General features: G+C 43.5%; 1 protein-coding gene across 5 annotated transcripts in view; it reads left to right on the top strand.

Moving 5' to 3' along the window:
• LOC126260117 (neurexin-1a) overlaps nucleotides 1-21987 on the top strand; it is a 2420624-nt gene that overhangs the window by 1616366 nt on the left and 782271 nt on the right. For all 5 annotated transcript variants that reach the window (XM_049957356.1, XM_049957358.1, XM_049957357.1 and 2 more), the window contains exon 7: nucleotides 3055-3213. In XM_049957356.1, coding sequence (XP_049813313.1) covers nucleotides 3055-3213 — 159 coding nt within the window. The remainder of the gene's footprint in view (nucleotides 1-3054; nucleotides 3214-21987) is intronic.

Here is a 21987-nt window from a genome sequence, read left to right as displayed (position 1 = left end):
TAACAGTGTATTGACGAAGGCAGTGGCTGTCTCCTTATTTTTGTGCTTTGGCTAAGAATATAGGTCTTATTTGTGAAGCTGTGTTTGTTGTCCTCCTTACCACCAAACAGTACATTATTACAGTATTTGCGAAGGACAATACGGAATGTAACATCTCCTGAGCAGTCCAATCCGATTGCCAGCCCCATTAGGTACACGGTCACATTAATTAATTACTTAATTTGGGCTGCTATTCAGATCCGCGAACGAGCGGATACACCAATTTATGAGGGAGTGTTACACGCCTCCGGTGGTGAATACCACTCAAAACGATATATCGTTACTAATGATTATTCATAGCTGGCCGATTGACATGCCATTGTTTCTTCATATCTGATAAAACAGGATTCGACGTTTTACGATTAATGATATTTTCTGCTAATCTGATTTCGACAAATTCTTTTAAAACACAATCCCAGTACCGCGATGCATTTGCAGCTTCTTGCGTCTCATTGTATACCATTATGTAAGGTAATGCTGAGCCACTGCAGATCATGTAGTTGTAATAATCGCTTAGGGCAATGATGTTCAATACACCTGTCGTTGACGTTACGAATAGTTTGGCCAATGTAAATTTTCCCGCACTCACACGGTGTTTCGTAAACGCCAGACTTCCTCAAACCTAAATCATCTTTGGCAGAGCCAAGAAGTCCTCGAATCTTAGCTGGCGGACGGAAAACACATCTGATGTCATAATTTTTCAAAAGTCTACCTATCTTGGATGACACATTCCCAGCGTACAGAAGAAAAGCCACAGACCTAAAGTTGTTTTCAGAAGGTTCAGGTAGAGGTCCAAACTCAAAAGCACGTCGAATTTGTCGGTCCGTATAGCCGTTATTATTGAACACGTCCTTAAGATGTTGCAGCTCCTGTGGTAAATTCTCAGCATCCGAGACAGCATATGCTCGTTTAACCGAGGTCTGAAGGACTCGTGTCGTTGATAAGGTGGGTGGCATCTTAGGGATGGGATCTTAAGGATACACTCTTATGATCGATATCGGAGACGCCTCGCTGCATCAATAACCTTCCCAGAATACACGTACTCCTTCCCCCAGAGTGCAGACTTCACTGGGTCAGACGGCTGGAAGATGGAATGTGCGAGATCCGGGCTGTAGGGTGGACGAAGAAGAAGACCACTCCAGTGAAGTTCTGTGAGGCGTTGCATTGTCAGGGAGCAGAAATTCGTCAACAGTTTTATGGCGACGAACGCTAGTTTTCGACGTAACACAATGTTACTCTGAACTCTGTGTCGGTAAATGGTATAATCAGCCGGTTGATCCGAATGGTATATGTGGATACTGTCTGAATAATGTTTTGCGAACAGTGTTAGTAGTAAAGGCGTAATAAATCAGAACTTCGTGCCCTACGCTAGGGTTTTCAGCATAAAGAGCGAGAAGTGTAGCAAGCGATAGACTTCTTTCATTCACCATTTTGTTTGGGTGGGTGTCAGCGAGAGGAAATTTCGTAAAGGGTTGAAACCGACTACAAAGCTCGCTGAAAGTCACTAAATCGTCTCATTCGCAAATGCCGGATGAGTATAGTTTGGTTAATTTCCGCGCTGTGAGATAAGCTGCCTCAAGACATACTAAATCCTGTAAAGTTGTAAGATCATTCCACTTAATGAGTAGATTATGAAATTTGATCGATAATGATTTGACACAGAGAAAATGAAATTACGTTGGCCCCTCACGCCGTCATGCAGGCAATCTGCAACGGCTCTGTAATACACATTCCTGTCCTAATCGCGAATAAATTAGTCAAAGGAAATATTGTCCAGGTGCGAATAGCGCAGGTGCACTGTGGGTTCCGTACAAATTTATTTGCGTGTACAAACAGTTAATCCACTGCAGGAATCGAGAAGTCGGACCGTATCTCTCTCTGCTATCGACATTGATACTGGAAAGGTAACGGTCACAGGGATTCCAAGATTTCGACAGTGTTTCAAATTCAATAATGTAAATGTGATATAAAGTAATGCAGGAAGTTTTTCACTCAGGATAACTGTGTCGCAATAGTAAGTCAAACGCCAGCTAAGGAATGACATTATTCCTTATACGACGCGTTTCGGAATTTGTCCATCTGATATGCACGAGAATGCACGTAGATATGACGTTACAAGTTGGCAAACTAGTCTGCCAAGTTTCGTTTCACATACAACTTGAAACGCCGTCTCTACGTGTAATAACCGCTCGTGGGTATCAGATAACGGATAAATTCCGAAACGCTTCAGATGAGCAATGAAGTTACTTCTTGCCTGAGAGTTTTACCATTGGGACCCACTCAGCAGAACTACTAATAGTTTTAATTTCAGGTTTGATGTAGGATAAAAAATGACGGAAGCAATATATTTTCGTTTGATATAGTTACAAATTAAGAATTGTCGCATTTTTTCCGTTACTTTTGTTGTGAAATCTTACTTCTCGTCAAATTTCATCATTGTAGGTAAACGGGAACTACCCTATAGGTTTTGATGAGTGAGTTTGCGAGTGTCAAACGTGTGACATAAACATACGTATCTTTTGACCCCATTGACTTTGAATCAACTTTTTTTTTTTTTTTTTTTTTTTTTTTACACCGCGAAGAGACCGTAGACTTCCATACGTTACCTAAACTTCAACTCGATACATCTACCTGTTTCCGAGGAAAAGGGTTTCTAACATTCGGGCAGGCAGGTAGATAGACAGATAAACAGATAAAGCGATCGTATAAGGGTGGCACTGTCACCTACCGAGGCACAGAAGCCGAATAATGACGTCAGCTGCTGGTGGCCGTCGAAATACACTGATCCTAAAGCTGAAAATTTGTTTCGGACCAGGAGTCGAAACCGTATCCTCCGTTTCTCGCGAGCGCCGCCCTGCCCGACCCAAATTCCCGACTCGCCCACACCACGCGCTGCTTGCAGCGAACACCGATTCCCGTAGGACTCGGGGCTTGTCTGTGCGTCTGCACTGAAGGAATCAGTGGCACGTCCGAAGGAACAGACACCGCCTAATGCCGCCGGTCGGTGTGTTGCAGGTGACGGCGGTCGTGGACGGGGTGTACGCAGAGAACGCCTACGTGGCTGTCACCAACACCATGCTGTCCTCGAGCCGCGTCTACGTGGGCGGCAGCTACAACACGCACGCGCTACCGGGCTCCAAGGTGCGGTACAACTTCGTCGGCTGCCTCAGGAAGGTAAGGCGCAACACTCTCTCTCTCACGGGCTTTAGTCTTTAACGAGATCATTGTTCTTTCCTAGAAGATTTTTACTTTGCAGAAGCACTTTAGTTTCCATTTACAATTTTAGTCCCAAAGGGGGTACAGTTTTAAAGGATGCTTTTAGTTCTAATTAGATTTCAGTCCTGAAGGACAATTTCACTTTCATTTCAATTATTTTCTCATTCTTTCATATAATTAAAACGTAAGTTGCATTACATTATACCTCTCAACTCCAGCTTGTCAGGAAGAAAAATCGCACTATAAAAGCGTTATTTTAGCCAAGCCTTAATTCCGACGAAGGCAACCTACGACTAGTCTGTCGGATAGAGGGGGACGATGTTTTTGTTGTTGTTGTTTCCTGAAGACTGGTTTGATAGAGCTGTTCACGCTAGCTCATTCTGCAGAAGCCCTTTCGTTTTCACCTCACAATAACTACTGCAACTAGTATCCATTTGACGCATTTACTGTAGGCGAGCATGGTCTGCGTTTACAGTTTTCCCTCCCCACACTCCCTTCCTTCCAAACTGACGGTTGTTTCACGCCGCATCATCTGTCCCGTCAAATGGTACCTTCTTTTAATCAGCTTGTGCTACGAATTGCTTTTTTCCCCAGTTTGGTTCTGTACGCGCTCATTAGTCACTCGATCTAATTTTCTATTTTTTCTATAGCACCACATTTCAAAATCTTGCATTCCCTGTTTGTCTGAACTCTGTATCGACCACATGACACTTCTGTACAACACTACCATGCATCAAATACTTTCAGGCAAGACTCCCTGACTCTTAAATTATTTACGTGTAAGTATGCAGGCTGTCATGGCCGTTGTCACTGAAGTTACTCTTCTGAGTTGCTAAGCCGTGTCAAATTTCTTTTGAACTTTCGACGTTTCCATCCAGTCTCCTTCAGGATCTTGCGGTTGTCCATTGTAAATTGAGCACTGTCTGAGGCCTCTGTCGCCTTCTTTTATGAAGCGCAATGGTTCCGCACTTGCGCTGGAGAAGTGGCATTTTTGGGTATAACTCGTGTGGCTACCATTTATGGTCCCTAGCAGTGGAGAGGCCGGCGGCGTGGTACGCGTCAACACGTCCTTAGCGCTGTAGGGAAGACCCGAGCGCCGGGCCTATACACGTCACGCGCGCCAGGGGAACGCAGAGGTATGACGAGTTAACACGTCCCCCAGCAGTCAAAGTGCTAATATCCGATGTTTGAATCTGACCACAGAAGGATTCTACTGCCGGCAAAGTGCGTGTAATCATTGTGCTATTAAAAACACGATCCCACGATTAAGCGGTCTTGGTTCTAAAGACACACACTAGGGTCGCTGATAGTGTAACGTTATCTGGTAGAAATGTTATCAGCGATTCGAATTTATCCTATGGAAACGTTTTTCACGACTACAGTCAGCCGGCCGATGTCCCCCCAGGGGGTCCACAACTCTTTTGTGGATACGTGCGTAGCGAGCACGGGACCCCGAGCTAATGTGGCCTTCCTTCCTTTCCGGGCTGCATACCGTCCCTTTCCGCATCCTTCCCCATCCCCCATCTTCGCCCCCCCCCCTCACCTCTGGCTCTTTCCTTCCCTTTCTCCCCCTCTGGGAGTATGGTTTGTGCCTACGTCCGGAGACGGAAGCTTGTAAACGTACCGCATTCTTCGCCTTCCTTGCTTGTATGTCTTCATCCTTCCTTTGTCCTTCTCTTTTCCTTACCTCTTCTCTTTACTCTTTTCTCCGCTGCGGCGTTTGAGACCTCTCTTCTTTCCTTTCCCTTTCTCTTTCTTCCTCCCTGTGCGTGTCTGAAGGCCGACCCACGCACTTCCACGCGTAGCCGGTGACGGGGTAACGCGTAATTCCCCGCCCCGGGTAGACAGGTAGGACACGTACGTACCCCCTGGTAACGGCCAGGCCCAGGGAGGGGTGATTACCCGAGCTGATACCTTCCGAAAGTGCCGATTGGTCCCTCCGTCCGTTTGTCGGGAGGTGTGACCTGAGGTGTGAACAATCACCTAAGGCGGGAGTGCCCTCCGAGAGGGCCCCCACAAGGGAGGAGCGCGCCATCGGAGACGCCGGTAATCATGGGGGATTCTTCCGCAATGGTTTCCTCACCTTCCAATATGTCTGCTCACAAACGTAAGTTCACTGAGTCTCAACCACAGTCAGTTCTTCCATCGTTGCCACAGTTCCTTGTTGTTTCTCGGTCTGACGAAGGTCACGACTTCTCCACGGTCAACCCTTTCATTATTCAGAAAGGTGTCGACGCAATTGCAGGTCCTGTAAAGTCTTGTTCCAGATTACGGAATGGCACCCTGTTGTTAGAAACAGTCAGTGCCCTCCAGGCACAAAAATTGCTGCGTACCTCACTACTACACACCTTCCCTGTCCGGGTGGAACCACACCGTACTTTAAATTCCTCGCGTGGAGTCGTTTATACACGCTCCCTCGATGGATTGTCTGACGAAGAAATTCAGCACTACCTGTCTGACCAGGGCGTAACGGCTGTTCATAGGGTTATGAGAAGGGCTGACACGAACATCATTCCAACCCGCACTGTCTTCTTGACATTTGACAAAGTTCAACTCCCATCGAAAATCAAAGCAGGCTATGAGATAATTTCCGTTCGCCCTTACGTCCCAAACCCTACGCGTTGCTATCGGTGTCAGCGGTTCAATCACACCAGCCAGTCCTGTTTCAATCCGGCCAAACGTGTTACGTGTGGCAAGGATGCCCATGAGGGTGCTTGTCCACCTCCATCCCCTCGCTGCATCAACTGTATGGGTGACCACGCTGCTTCCTCTCGAGATTGTCCCGTTTTTAAGGACGAAAAGCTCATCCAGGAAATTAGAGTAAAGGAAAAGGTGTCGACCTTTGCTGCTCGTAAATTATTCGGCAGTCGACAGCCCACCGTGCCTCAGAAAGGAAAATACAGCACTGTCCTTGCTTCTCCTCGGCCAACAAAGGAGGCGGCCACGCAGACTTGCGACCTCACCTTTAGTGCCACTGTCGTCAGATCGGCCAGCGCAAAGATTGCCCGTTCAACCTCACCACTTTCGCCTGCCCACTCTCTGGCTCACCCTTCGTCGAGTTCTGCTAAATCTCAAGCCCCAAAGTCAGACACCAAGACTTCGAAAAAAGAGCATACTCGTGAAGAGTTTTTACGTACGGCAACTTCCCAACCATCGGTTCCTCCTTCCTCTAAACATCATACTTCCAAGAAGGCTACAAAGAAACCCAGTTCCTCTCCTTCTCCGCCAAGGCGTGTCCCATCTACAGCACCACCTGGCGGAAATCGCCCTCTGCCGTCTTTTGTGTCGCCGAGGCGCACTGCTGGCGGCCGATCAACCGGCCGATCGCTGGTGGCAGGAGCTGCTCCCGACCAACCTATGGATCAGGATCTTCTGCCTTTGGCTGAATGCCATTCCATGCTGTCGGTCGCAAGCTCAGAGCAGTCGTTGAGTTGACAGCGACCTTGGTCACATTCCTCCATTTTTTGTTCACCCTATGTCCATTGACCACTGGAATATCCGCGGTATTCGAGCCAATCGGGATGAATTGTCGATCCTCTTACGATCCTACTCGCCGGTCATCTTCTGTCTTCAGGAAACAAAGCTGCGTCCCCATGACCGCTTTGTTCTCCCTCATTTTCAGTCTGTCCGATATGATCTCCCCTCTGTTGAAGACACTCCAGCCCATGGAGGACTCATGATTCTTCTCCATGATACTCTCCATCATCACCCAATCCACTTAAACACTTCCTTCCAAGCTGTCGCCGTCCATCTTTCCCTTTCTGGATACACGTTCTCTCTCTTGGTACTGTATACATTCCATCGTCCACACCAATGGCACGAGCTGATCTCCTTCATCTTCTTGGTCAGCTTCCACCCCCATATTTACTGGTTGGGGACTTCAATGCCCACCACCCGCTTTGGGATCTCCACATCCTTGTCCACGTGGCTCACTATTCCTAGATGTCTTCCACCAAGCAGATCTAGTTTGCCTCAACACTGGGGTCCCTACATTTTTGTCTGCCTCCACGACAAATTTATCTCATTTGGACCTTGCGGTCGGTACTGTTCCACTAGCTCGGCGCTTCGAATTGTTCGCCCTTGATGATACACACTCGAGTGACCACTTTCCATGTGTCCTTAGACTGCAGTCTCAACTGTCCTACATGCGCCCGCGACGCTGGAAGTTTGCCCAAGCCGATTGGACACTTTTTCGTCTCTAGCGACATTCGATGACCGTCACTTTCCCAGCGTCGGCGATGAGGTCACACATATTACCGACGTTATTCTTACAGCTGCGGAACATTCAATACCACGCACCTCCGAATTGCCCCGGCGCCCCCCAGTTCCTTGGTGGAACGAGGCATGCCGTGATGCAATACGTGAGCGGCGACGTGCTCTCCGCGTTTTCCGCCACCATCCTACTTTGGCCAACTGTATTCGCTATAAGCAGTTCCGAGCGCGTTGCCGTCGTGTCATCCGCGATAGCAAGAAGGCAAGCTGGAAATTCTTTTAGCTCATTTAACACCTTCACTCCCTCCTCGGAAGTTTGGAGTCGGCTTCGACGGTTGTACTGTTTGCCATTGCCATCAATCCAATTATGGATTGTCTCCTTCCTGATGTCTCGGGCTCCCTCTTTGTGGAGGATTTTGCGATCTACTACACCTCTCAACGAACCAGCCTTCTTAAACGACGTCTTCAAGGATGTCTCGATCGCCTCCACTCTTGGAGCATCGAAACCGGCTTCCGTTTTTCTCCCAGTAAGACCGTTTGTGTTAATTTTTGGCGACGTAAGGAGTTTCTTCCGCCCTCCGTACATCTAGGTCCTGTCAACCTTCCGTTTTCAAACGTCGCTAAATTCTTGGGTCTTATGTTTGACAGAAAACTGTGCTGGTCCTCCCACGTTTCCTATCTTTCGGCTCGCTGTCGCGATCCCTCAACACCCTGCGTGTCCTGAATGGTACCTCCTGGGGAGCGGACGGAGTGGTCCTTCTCCGCCTCTATCGCGCCTTAATGCGCTCGAAATTGGACTATGGAAGCATAGTCTACTCCTCTGCTCGGCCGTCTATTCTTCGGCGTCTCGACTCTATCCACCACCGTGGATTACGTTTAGTGTCTGGAGCTTTTTACACTAGCCCTGTGGAAAGCCTTTATGCTGAGACTGCCGAACCTCCGCTGTCCAATCGGCGAGCATTCCTTCTGAGTCGTTATGCTAGCCATCTGTCTTCCATGCCTGCTAATCCAGCCCATGACATTTTTTTCGACGCCTCCTTTGATGTAGGGTACGCAGGCCGCCCCTCCTCCCTACTACCACCGGGAGTCAACTGCTCCATTCTCTTTCCTTCCGCTTTCCTAAAACCTTCTTGACAACTTGGGGTACAGCACCGCCTTGGCTCCGTCCCCGGATCTGCCTGCTCCGTGACCTTTGTCGATTTCCCAAGGATGGTACCCCTTCACTTGTTTATCGTCGGGCATTTGCTGCTCTATGTGCACAAATGACGGACGCCACATTTATTTACACCGACGGCTCGAAAACATCGTTAGGTGTAGGGAGTGCCTATATTGTTGGCGACACCCCAAATCACTTTCGGCTTCCCGACCTGTGTTCGGTTTATACTGCGGAGCTTTACGCTGTTCTCCAGGCTGTCCACTACATCCGCCGCCATCAGCGGATACAATACGTTATCTGCTCAGATTGTCTCAGCTCTCTCCTCAGTCTCCAAGCTCTTTATCCTGAGCACCCTCTGGTCCACCGGATTCAGGACTGTCTGCGCTTGCTCCACCTGGGGGGGCGTCTCGGTGGCGTTCCTCTGGCTCCCGGGACACGTTGGTATCTGTGGAAATGAGGCGGCCGATATTGCAGCCAAGGCTACAGTCTCTCTTCCTCGGCCAGCTATTCAATCGATTCCCTTCGCCGATCTACGGAGCGTTCTATGTCGACGTGTTGTTCATTTATGGCACACGCATTGGTCGACACTTACCCATAATAAATTGCGGGACATAAAAGCTCTTCCTTGTGCTTGGACCTCTTCCTCCCGAACGCGTCGTCGGGAGGAGGTACTTTTAACTAGACTCCGGATAGGGCACTGTCTTTTTAGCCATCGACATCTTTTAAGCGGCGATCCTCCCCCACTCTGTCCCCACTGCTCTCAGCTGTGGACAGTAAGACACCTTTTAATTCAGTGCCCCTATTTTAATCCGTTACGCTCCCGTCTACAGCTGTCGCCTGATATATCGTCGATTTTAGCAGATGACACGCGCTCAGCCGACCGCGTTCTCAAGTTTATTAGTGCTAGTGGAATGACGTCAGTCATTTGAAGCTTTTTTTGGGGCCAACCAACCCCTTTCTGTAGTGGATTTTTAAGCCTTCCTTCTGCTTTTAGTTTCTCCAAATTTATGACTTTCGTTCCCATTGTTGCTGGTTTTCAATTTCGGTTTTTTACTGTTTCCTAAGTCACGGACTGGGCGATAATGACCATAGAAGTTTTGCTCCCTAAAACCAAAACAAAAAAAAAAGCCGGTCGATGTGGCCAAGCGGTTCTAGGCGCTTCAGTCTGGAACCGCGTGACCGTTACGGTCGCAGGTTCGAATCCTGCCGCGGGCATGGATTGTGATGTTCTTGGTTCGTTAGGTTTAAGTAGTTCTTAGCTCTACAGGACTGATGACCTCAGCTGTTAAGTCCCGTAGTGCTCAGAACCATCTGAACCATCTGATTATAGCCACCAGTGAATAATATTCGTGCCACTCTCATATCTCGAGATGAGTCACCCTTTTCGAAACTCCAGCAAAACTCCAGTGTCCCTCAGTCTCTTCCCCGGCCTCCCTGCAGCTTCATCCACGTGATCGCCCCAATTAAAGTCGGACCTGAACTGTAGTCAGAGAGTGCTACGTGCACCACCTACTGCAACCAGTGTAGAAACAGGCTCGGCCGAGTTACTGCAACAGGTCCGTCTTTTGACCACTCGATGGAAATGGGAACGTGATGTCGTACCTCTACCAATGAATATGACCACAGAAGGATCCTGCCGCCAGAAACATACGTTACGCATTAAGGACTGCGCTTTTAGAAACACGATCACAACGAATATGTTACTGTCACCCTGCATAAAAAAACTGTCTTGGTTCTACAGGTACACACAAGTGTCATTGATAGTCTGACGTTTTTGGTGGGAATGCTGTATGGAATTTTGACTAATTCTTTCCATTAAGTCACATACCTGCGTTTGTTCCTATGTAGATGCCTTTTAATGACAAATGAATGAACCTGGTCTATATTCTTTAGTTATGGAATGCAAAATGCCTTTTACAGTAAAATTTTCAAGTTTGAGTTTGTGAAGAAGTTTTACCAAACATTCGTGAACATGGTGAATATAAGATTAGAAAAGAAATAGTAGATGCCTATAAAAATCAAATAACACATTTACAAGAAATAAATGACTTGGTTGAGGAACGAATATCAAAAATATTGCTTCAGAAATACTAAACCAAAAAAGTGAAGAAATAAATACATTATTAGCACATGTGTTTACTCAAACGATGAAAATTTATAACCTCCTTTTGTTATTTTAACACTATACAAATATAATTTTAATTATGATCATAATGTTAATTGAACAAAATTTAAAAATGTTCAAAATCAAATAGATACTATCAGAAATAGACATCCAAAAAGTGTAGAATGTTTAAGAGTAAATCATGTGATTAATTCACTAAATTCACTTAACATAATGAAAGAAAAATTTATAATTGATTACCATTGAATTTATTTAAATATTTTCAATAATTATTCATAAGAACAATTGTGTTAAGATGCAAATAGAAAACACACATTTATTAGAATATAAAACAAAATTTCCAATTACTTTTTCCATATTCAGATTTTAAATAACGTTCATCAGAATTTGTGTGTTTATCTAATAAACAAAATTCAGTTCCAGCAACTCAAATTTAAAATCCTCAAATAATTTTAAAGGTAAATCGTTTTTGTTTAACCTGTATTTCAATATCAAAATGAACTCTCTTCTTTAATGAGACAAACATTCAGACCATTATATTCAATATCAAATCAGCCTAAATTTTCAGTAACAAACTCTGTTTATAAATAAAAATTTTTAATAACTTTTAGAAAATTATTTTCCTTTTAATTACCCTACTATTACCATTATTATTTAAAACTTTTTCAAGAAGATAAACATTTTCGTTTGCAATTGTTCTTGTTCATAAATAATTTCCTTTTACTTCTTCACCATTTCAATTTTTCAGTTTATATGTGATTGAAATGTAATGATTAGACTACGAAGGCTTTCCCGGCGTAATAATTTATAAAATTCTTCTCGGGTATGCAGCCGGATCATGACGTCTTCAAGACACAATATTTCTGCGGTCCAACTGGCCGCCATCATCAGGTGAGAGCGCTGGTGCACAATCTCGCCGGCGAGATTGTGCACCAGCGCTCTCACCTGATGATGGCGGCCAGTTGGACCGCAGAAATATTGTGTCTTGAAGACGTCATGATCCGGCTGCATACCCGAGAAGAATTTTATAAATGTAATGATTAATCTTCAATTTTGAAAATTTCTGTTAGCCAATTTGCTGTATATCCTTCTTCAAGAATTCCTTTAATTTGACTTACATTCACTTTATCATCAGTCCATTTGCGTTGACTATCTAACAAATTCCCTGGATACACAATTTTCATTAAGATTTTTTCAGTTCATTTATTTATGTCATTTGGGGCTATTTTTATTGTTAAATGTTTTGTGTTACTGTATTCATCAGTTAATTTCGAAAATAATTCAACATATATATAATATTCTTGAAGAGAAAACTTCATCCACATCTTTTCTTTAAATGTTAAATTAAATTGTTGAACAACAGTTGCTTTTAATTCGCTAAAATTGAATGATTATTAACATTCAATTTTTTCTTAATTCTTGGCATTTTTTGTTACAAAATTCTTTGCCATTATCTGCTTTCATTTTTTTGGTTTTGTTAACTCAAATATTTTCTCGAAAGAATCAACTATATTTTTACCTGTTTTATCTTTAAGTGGAAATGCCTATGCAAATTTTGAAAATAACATCAATAAGAGTTAACAAATAATTATATCCTTTATTTATTTTCGGTATTCCTTTTATATTTCCAGAATAAATTTCGACTTAATCAGTTTATCATAAATCCCAAAAGAAACTACGTTTTTTGTTTAAAATTTTTCTAATTGGTTTTTGTAATTTATCAATAATTTGTACACAAATATTTAGTACTGCACGTACAAAACTTTAAAGAATTTACTCTTTCTTGTTTTACAGATTGAAAAAAATCCTTCGGTTCTTAAGTTTACCAATTAATCTATGAGGATTAAGTGCTTCAGTAAACTATTTGCTCTTCAAACAGAAAATTATATAGAATACAAAATAATTAAATTATTTCACTAAATACAATTATCTATACATCAACAAGAATAGTCTTAACAGAATCTTTTAATCTTACTGTTAGAAAATTTGATTTACACAACATTTTGATTCCAAGAACTTCAGACTTTATTTCATAAATTATGTATTCAACACTCATCCAAATATCAAAATCATCAATCATTAAGTTTTCACCAAAACAAGAAATTTTTTAAGCATGAAATAATATTCATTGAAATTCTGCATTTTGTGTTTGCCTCCAGTCATAAAAGTAAACTCAATTATTTGTTACCATTTACTTTACAATTAAGTTTTTTAATTAAAGTATGAAATCAAATCTGTTGATGAAAATACCTTTACTCTCCTTTTTGTATACTAATCAATTACTTCTTGTATATTAATACAATTATTCAGCTGTGCTAAAATACTAGTATATTCAAGTTTTGTTTTAAGATTTGATAATTCATTCTGAAATAATGGTCGTTAACTATATCTTTCACATCTGGTTCATCATCTACATTCCCAAGTCTTCAACATTTAAAACTAATATAGTCTCTAGTTGCCTTAAAAATAAAATTTCTTTTCTAAGCTTGTCTAGTAATTCATTTGTTTTTTATTATTCAAGGTTGAACATCATTGGTTTTTGATTGAAAATGCTTTGGTTCTACTGATTCAAAATCTATTATTTTTTAATCATTACCGAGTTTATTTCCAAAAATGTCCATTTATTTAATTTAAAAATATCAGCAAACTTATAATTCTTTCATAATAATTGTAAAACAAATAAACCCCGATGTCCACAAATTACTTCATTGAAGTTTTTTATTCTTTTGATATTGTAGTAAAGATCATTTTTCCCAATTAGTTAACTAATTGTTTTGGAATATTTCTTCCATATGGCATAAAACAAATTTTATATCTCCATTTTTATAATAACAACTCCAATGAGTTCTAACACGATCAAAAGTATCTGAGTTTAGTATTCCGCATTCAAAGCTTTTTTGGTGCGTTAGGTAATTTATCAACCATGAAAATATCACGAAAATATTTAATTTTTAGTTGTTTAATCTATCCTTCTTTATCAAAATTAAAGGGTCTTTTTCACAACAGGAATAGCTAATGAAAAAAACTAAATTACCATCAGTTTTTTCTCTTTCTTTCTTTTTTGAACATCAGTTAAAATGGTTAAGTAATATTTAGTTCTTCATTGACTGTAAGTTATTCATTTGTATTGATTACAAAATAATAAAATTTGTATAAATGTCACTCATTTTTATCAATTTCTAAACCCATTCCTACCCATTTATAAGTCTTGTTTTCCATATATAATTCCTGTAACTGCAGTTGTAGCAATATTTCATCACAATGCAGCATCAGTAGCATTCATACTTTCTTTTGCAACTAATTGAAGTTTTTTATCAGTTTCATGTCTTTTTTTCTGATTCTTTATTACCTCTATAAGAAATAATGTCCTTTACATGCTTCATCGATTGGACTAATTCCTTGATTTTCTCTAGTTAATCTTTCTTCTAACTTGTTTCCCAAGTGACAAAATTTACAGCCTGGAAGATGCATTTCGAATGGTTATTTGTTAATTAAAGCATTAACTAAACCTTTTCCATATTTTCGCTTTTCAATAAAGTATGTGGCAAAATTATTCAAAAATCTAATGAAATGGTGAATTCCTGTGAGATTATTAATTAAAAAGTCACTAAATTTGTTTAACATTTCCATTGTTCCAACTTTTCCATTATAATACCGTGAAGGGAGCCCATGAGGACGCGTAAGTGCCACAACACGACATGGCGTGGACTCAACTAATGTCGGAAGTACTGCTGACTGACACCATGGATCCTGTGGGCCTGTTCGTATATCTGTAACAGTACAAGGGGGTGGAGATTTCTTCTGAATAGCACATTGCAAGGCATGCGCGATTAGATTAAATTAGATTTGTACTTGTTCCATATGTCATGAATGCCACACTTTGTAATGATGTGGAACGTGTCAGGTTAATAAAAGGTGTCCATACAAAATATTATATTTGGCAGAATATTACATGACACTCAATATTTTTAAATTTTTTTTGGGTTGAGAAATTACCCACTTACTATATCCAAAAATTCATATGAGTAGGAGTTGCCATTAGGAAATTCTTTCAATTTCCCTTTAAATGCTTTATGGCTATCTGTGGTAAGTGACCAAAGACTTGTGGCAGCATAATTTACCCCCTTCTGAACCAAAGTTAGATTTAACCTTGAGTAGTGAAGATCATCCTTTCTCTTAGTGTTGTAGCCATGTACACTGCTATTACTTTTGAATCCGTTTGGATTGTTAATAACAATTTTCATAAGTGAATATACAGGGTGTTACAAAGAGGTATGGCCAAACTTTCAGGAAACATTCCTCACACACAAAGAAAAGATGTTACGAGGACATGTGTCCGAAAAAGCTTAATTTCCACGTTAGAGCTCATTTTAGCTTCGTCAGTATGTACTGTACTTCCTCGATTCAGTCAGTTGGCCCAATTGAAGGAAGGTAATGTTGACTTCGGTGCTTGTGTTGACATGCGACTCATTGCTCTACAGTACTAGCATCAAGCACATCAGTACGTAGCATCAACAGATTAGTGTTCATCACGAACGTGGTTTTGCAGTCAGTGCAATGTTTACAAATGCAGAGTTGGCAGATGCCCATTTGGTGTATGGATTAGCACGGGGCAATAGCCGTGATGCGGTACGTTTGTATCGAGACAGATTTCCAGAACGAAGGTGTCCCGACAGGAAGACGTTCGAAGCAATTGATCGGCGTCTTAGGGAGCACGGAACATTCCAGCCTATGACTCGCGACTGGGGAAGACCTAGAACGACGAGGACACCTGCAATGGACGAGGCAATTCTTCGTGCAGTTGACGATAACCCTAATGTCAGCGTCAGAGAAGTTGCTGCTGTAGAAGGTAACGTTGGCCACGTCACTGTATGGAGAGTGCTACGGGAGAACCAGTTGTTTCCGTACCATGTACAGCGTGTGCAGGCACTATCAGCAGCTGATTGGCCTCCACGGGTACACTTCTGCGAATGGTTCATCCAACAATGTGTCAATTTCAGTGCAGATGTTCTCTTTACGGATGAGGCTTCATTCCAACGTGATCATATTGTAAATTTTCACAATCAACATGTGTGGGCTGACGAGAATCAGCACGCAATTGTGCAATCACGTCATCAATACAGATTTTCTGTGAACGTTTGGGCAGGCATTTTTGGTGATGTCTCGATTGGGTCCCATGTTCTTCCACCTACGCTCAATGGAGCACGTTATCATGATTTCATACGGGATACTCTACCTGTGCTGCTAGAACATGTGCCTTTACAATTACGACACAACATGTGGTTCATGCACGATGGAGCTCCTGCACATTTCAATCGAAGTGTTCGTACGCTTCTCAACAACAGATTCGGTGACAGATGGATTGGTAGAGGCGGACCAATTCCATGGCCTCCACGCTCTTCTGACCTCAACCCTCCTGACTTTCATTTATGGGGGCATTTGAAAGCTCTTGTCTACGCAACCCCGGTACCAAATGTAGAGAGAGACTCTTCGTGCTCGTATTGTGGACGGCTGTGATACAATACGCCATTCTCCAGGGCTGCATCAGCGCATCAGGGATTCCATGCGACGGAGAGTGGATGCATGTATCCTCGCTAACGGAGGACATTTTGAACATTTCCTGTAACAAAGTGTTTGAAGTCACGCTGGTACGTTCTGTTGCTGTGTGTTTCCATTCCATGATTAATGTGATTTGAAGAGAAGTAATAAAATGAGCTCTAACATGGAAAGTAAGCGTTTCCGGACACATGTCCACATAACATATTTTCTTTCTTTGTGTGTGAGGAATGTTTCCTGAAAGTTTGGCCGTACCTTTTTGTAACACCTTGTGTATATTGTGAGGCTACAGTGATTTCTAGCTCTTTAAGTGTGTGGAGGATGATCTTGGATGAGCTCCAGCAATTACTCTGATTACACGCTTTTGTGCAATGAACACTATTTTACTCAATGTTCATGTCTGGGGAGTTTGGCGTCAAATGGAAGTGTTTAAACTCAGAAGAGTGTTCCTTTAGCCACTCTGTAGCTATTCTGGGCGCTTGGGGTGCCGTCGCAGTGTCCTGCAGGAATTGCCTGAGTCCGTCGGAATGCACAACGGACACAAATGGATGCAGGTGATCAGACAGGGTGCTTAGTACGTGTCACGTGTCACTCCTACTGCACACGTCCCACACCATTACAGTCTCCACCAGCTGGAACAGTCCCTGCTGACATACATGGTCGATGGATTCATGAGGTCACGTACCGCCCATCCAGTCGATACAATTTGAAACGGGACTTGTCCGGCCAGGCAACATGTTCCGCTCATCAACAGTCCAATGTGGCTGTTGACGGGCGCTGGTGAGGCGTAAAGCGTCTACTGCAATCTTAGTACAAACGAGATGGGTGATATCTGTGGTAACACAGAGCAGTTATGAAAGAGAGAAATTTTCGAGGGGAGGGGTTTATCATACGCACGTATATACATCACTCTCTCTGTTTTTCAGCGTGCTGTAATGGTTCCTTCCTTCCAGAGCACCACATTCAAACGTTTGGAGTCTCTTCTTTTTCGATTTTAGAAAAGTTCGTGCCTGACTGCCATCAGGTGCTGTGCAACAAATGTATGTTCTCAGAGGTTTTTTCGATGCTAGCAGATTTCAATTGCCATGACGACTTTTTCGCTCCTTCCGAGTTGCTTCATCTGTCCTCCTTGCTTCGTGCGGCGTGTGTTATTTTGCTTCGAATTTAGCAGAATTCATAAACTTCATCTACTTCGTGGTCTTCAATTATGACGTAAAGTCTATTGCTAATTTCATTTCTTCTACTTCTCATTGCCTTCGTCCTTCTCGAGTTCTCGAGTCTATAGTTTCTGCTCATTAGATTGTTCATCCTGCTGTGCTCTTTCGCCGCTTTTCTGTCGTTTCGTTGTCTCTGTAGAGCATTACCGTGGGAAGGAGGGAGAGGATGTTGGTTGGTGAATGATATCCTCGTTCTAAAACACAAAGTGGGTTCTTTATTCACACACAAAGAGCTGCTTAACTTAAAGTTCCATATGCTGAGGTACAAGCTACCTTCTAAATAGTCCACGTAGCCTCAAAGCTGTTGAAACAGAAGTCCGCTATGTCCACTATAAGGTCACTTTGTGCAGCCTGTCTCTGTGGCAGAGGCTAAGTCTGCGGCTCCATCTCGGTGACACGCTGCTACTAGGCTCGAACTGACTGACGTAAGCCCAAACTGACTGACTGTTGGCTAACCGGTCCACGGTGGTAATCCTAAATACTGGGGCTCAGAGGGCGTTGGCGACATGTTTCCATTGAGTCTTGTCGTTGGCCTCTATCGATACTCTCGTAATGTGTATGTCGCATGGTGTGCTGGCGCGAGTGTTCGCCAGCATACATGCCATTAATGGGTCCTACAGTTCTTAAACTTTCAGTGAGGATAGCAATGTCCGCAGAGAATCTAATCACTGATATCCTTTCACACTGAGTTTTAATCCCACTCTTGAAACTTTCATATATCTCCTTCACTGCTTCTTCGTAGTATACATTGAGGAGCAGCAGCGAAAGACTACATCCCTGTCATACACCATTTTCAATCCGAGCAGTTCGTTCTTGACTTTCCATTCTTATTTTCGCCCTTCCTTCTTGTGAACATTGTGTATTATTCGTCTTCTCCTATAGTTTTTCTCAGAATGTCCAACATCGTGCATTATTTTACGTTTTCGAACGCTTTTTCCAGGTTGATAAATCCTATGAACGTCTTTTGACTTTTGTTAAATCTTGCTTCCTTCATCAATTGCAAGGAAGGAATAAGAGAAAATGTACTCCACTTGGAAAAGATGACACGGCTTTACAAAAGTACCTGGAATTAACCCGATACGTCAGAGTGGCAATAGTTGTGCCTGCCAGTATAACGCACGGTGACCTCCCTCATCCAATCAAACGAGCGCAGCAAGTACCGACCTGGGCTGGCCTGCCCTGAATCACAGGCGACACCCCCCCCCCTCCCCCTCCCCCTGCTCTCCTTGAGTCGCGGACCGCCCAGTCTGTACAGTAACAGCTCGCTGCAGCCACTTTGATTGCATACCTCCATTGGTTATGCTATTCAGATGTCCCCAGAATTAATTTCCTGTCTCGGAAAGGGTGTTCCGCTCCACAGCACGTAATGAGGTCGCAGAAGTCGAATTGAATTTCTCTTCGGAGCGGCAGGAGGTGCTGATCTCTTTCAGCGAAGGAATAAAAAAAACGTTTCACGATTCTTGCATATATTGGCTGCGTCACGGCTTAATCACAGCAGCACCCTTCCAATCAGGCGATTCTGAGAGGCTTTTGCAGTTATTTAAGGCGCTCTACAAATCTTGTGTAAATACCGATCTTTTAAACCTGGTGCTCGGTTCGTCTCACATCCTCGTTAGGCTTTCATGCGACGCTTCCCGTGTGATTACAGGATCGACATTGACACTTCAATCGTACCACGTTTGTTCTCCTAAGATAGTTGGAAACAATTGTGGCAGCGATCTTAGAGCTTCTCCGGCACTTATCTCGGTTCAGTGCTAGAGCTTGTAATTAATTATCGCTGGGTCATCAACATTATAAGTAAAATAATTTTACTTTGCTTTATATTTTTACGCACGTCGTTTCGACGATATTTGGTTTCCACGTGACCATTAAAGATACACTGAAATTCAGATACAAGAACTGTATAATACAATTTATGAAATACCCAAAGTCTATAACATTTCAGAAGTAAAGCCGTCGGCATTCTGGATTGTGTCCCTAATCAGCAATGCAAGAAACATTGTTTACTGTTGTTGAATACCGTATTGTTTGTACGTATTGACGTAGTGTTACTGAACACTTCAAGTTCGTATTTCTCTTTGGCTTAACAACTTCCGCTGATGCGTGTTAGCCATGAAAACCATAAAACCCGGGCCAGCCCTTACGTAAATGCATGTTAATCTCTTCATATTGTACTTGGAATTACGTTTACTGTTTTTAAAAAATGAAATTTGGGTCGTTGTTATGAAAATGAAACACAAATCCCCACGGCTTTGCAAATTCGCCTCACTGAGTGGTACAGTTTGTATAAACTGCAGACCGTTTGTGGGTGAATGGAAGGAAGGAAGGAAGGAAGGAAGGAAGGAAGATCACAGCGCAGCGTTGCGCCGTCGACATACCAGTTAATGATCGCGTCGGGGAAAGAAAATCGGTCGTGTTGGTAATGTTAATGAACCGTTCTGACATTCGCACTAAACGGTTTAGGAAATGGGCGTATAACGGAAAACTTAAATCTGGATGGACGTAAAGTGGTCTTGACGACTGGTGTTTCAGCAACAAACAGTTGAAGCACTGTGTTTAACTGTCCCACATTTGCAGGGCTGAACAGGACAGGAACTTTAACCACAACTTTTCTAACTAAACAGATCACGCCATGTAATGGCCAGAGATAAGGTATTGTAGTATACCATCAAATACGCAGACCCTCTTGTGATGACGCGTTGAATGTGCTCCGTTAGGTTCACGTCAGCGGATGCTGTGTGTCGGTCCATTGTGTTGGTCCCTCCGTCCTGGGGGAAGGTGTTCGCCAGGTGATCGTCGTGTTCTCGTGTGTTGTCGTGTTGGAAGACGAACCCTTTGCCGAAATGTTGGCTGTAGGTCCGTATAGTAGGTTACAGCACGCTGTGCTGATTTTATACAGCCCTTATATTACGCACAACAGCAACTAGAGGCGCCCGACGTCCGTACACGGCACTGATTCAAAACATGAGAGACCGACCTCCACGTTGAACCTGTGGCAATGCACATCCGACTTGTACATTGCTGCCTACCCGCATCCAAACTCTTCTACGACCAGCATGGGGCAAATCCTGGACACTTCGGTAGAGAGAACTCTACACCTCTCTTCCTGGTTCCATTCCAGATTTTCCTTGGCCTACTTTCCTCGAGCACCGCCGTGTTGGCAGGTGTGCATTGTCATTTGTAATGCACGCTGAGCCGCCAGGTTGATCGTATAGATATCACAGCGCACTGCCTGGGTGCTGTATTCACCAAATGCACTTGGTGAACACACACGTGACAGGCCCACTACCGCCGAAGTAGCTGGCGTTACACTTTGGTGCCTTTCCTGCACGTAGTAACTATATGACCAGATCACAGGAGCAAACAGAGTTAAGCGAACTACGAGAAAAACGTTAACAGCATAGATTAGCATCAGTTTATAATGTTTTGTTGACAGAAATTGTACGTGGCAGTACAGTTCAATGTTTATATGCTCTGATGTGTCTTTAAACACTGGTATAGTCCCAAATGCATTGAATGATGACTAGAATCACTTGTATAATGATCGGTCTGGCTGTTCTCGGCAGCGACTGTAGATGGGTCCTGGGACTGTCGTGACGATTGTCCGGCCGTTATCTTAAGAGACTGCATCCTGAGTGACGCCGCGAGTCTGCTGATGTTCCCCTACGACGGATGGATGTCACTTGGCAACTGTTTGTCTTAATGCCCGTGCGTGACGTCGTCCTCGCCGTGTGCGCCCCCTGTGGAGCCTGAATGGCGGGCAGCCCGGCCCACACAACTCGTCACAGTTGACTCCGTGACGGCAGCGCGCTCTCCTGCTGCATTCACTGTTTGTAGCCACCTAACTTGTAGGTGGCGGTCGTCTCCCTGGCGTTCGACGTAGGGCTTGTTTATGTTCTGTCGGCTGTTGGATGTACGAATGTCGTTTCCGCGTTTTATGCTGTTTCCGCGTCTTGCCATAAAGTGACACTGCGCATGCCCGTTTTCTGAACCCGAAGTGACCCTTAGAGACATTTTGACAGATTTAGTTCCGTACACAAGCTCCGCTATCCTGTTCACGATTCGAAACATATCTCGCCCTGTGCCGATCCACAAAGAGAATGCAGGTTCACTATCGCTTCCACACTACAGGTCGTTGTGTGCAGCGATTTCGTCTGATCGAAAGGCCATTCAGAAATATGTCCGTCTGCAGCTAGTGATCTAGCGGCTAGCGTTGCTACCTCTGGATCACGGGGTACCGGGTTCGGTTCCCGGCCGGGTTGGAGATTTTCTCTGCCCGGGGACTGGGTGTTTGTCTTGTCCTCATCATTTCATCATTATCATCATTCGTGACAGTGGCTACATTGGATTGTATAAAATTGGACTGTGTAAAAAGTGGGGCGTTGTACGGGCGCTGATGCCGGCGCAGTTGAGCGCAGCACAAATCAAGCATCACCATCAGAAATAGGTCCACATGAGAAAAGGGC

This window comes from Schistocerca nitens, chromosome 5 (genome assembly GCF_023898315.1).
Source record: "Schistocerca nitens isolate TAMUIC-IGC-003100 chromosome 5, iqSchNite1.1, whole genome shotgun sequence".
Taxonomy (NCBI): Eukaryota; Metazoa; Arthropoda; class Insecta; order Orthoptera; family Acrididae; genus Schistocerca; species Schistocerca nitens.
The sequence above is the reverse complement of the archived record's forward strand: the minus strand, read 5'-3'. Positions and strand labels throughout refer to the sequence as shown.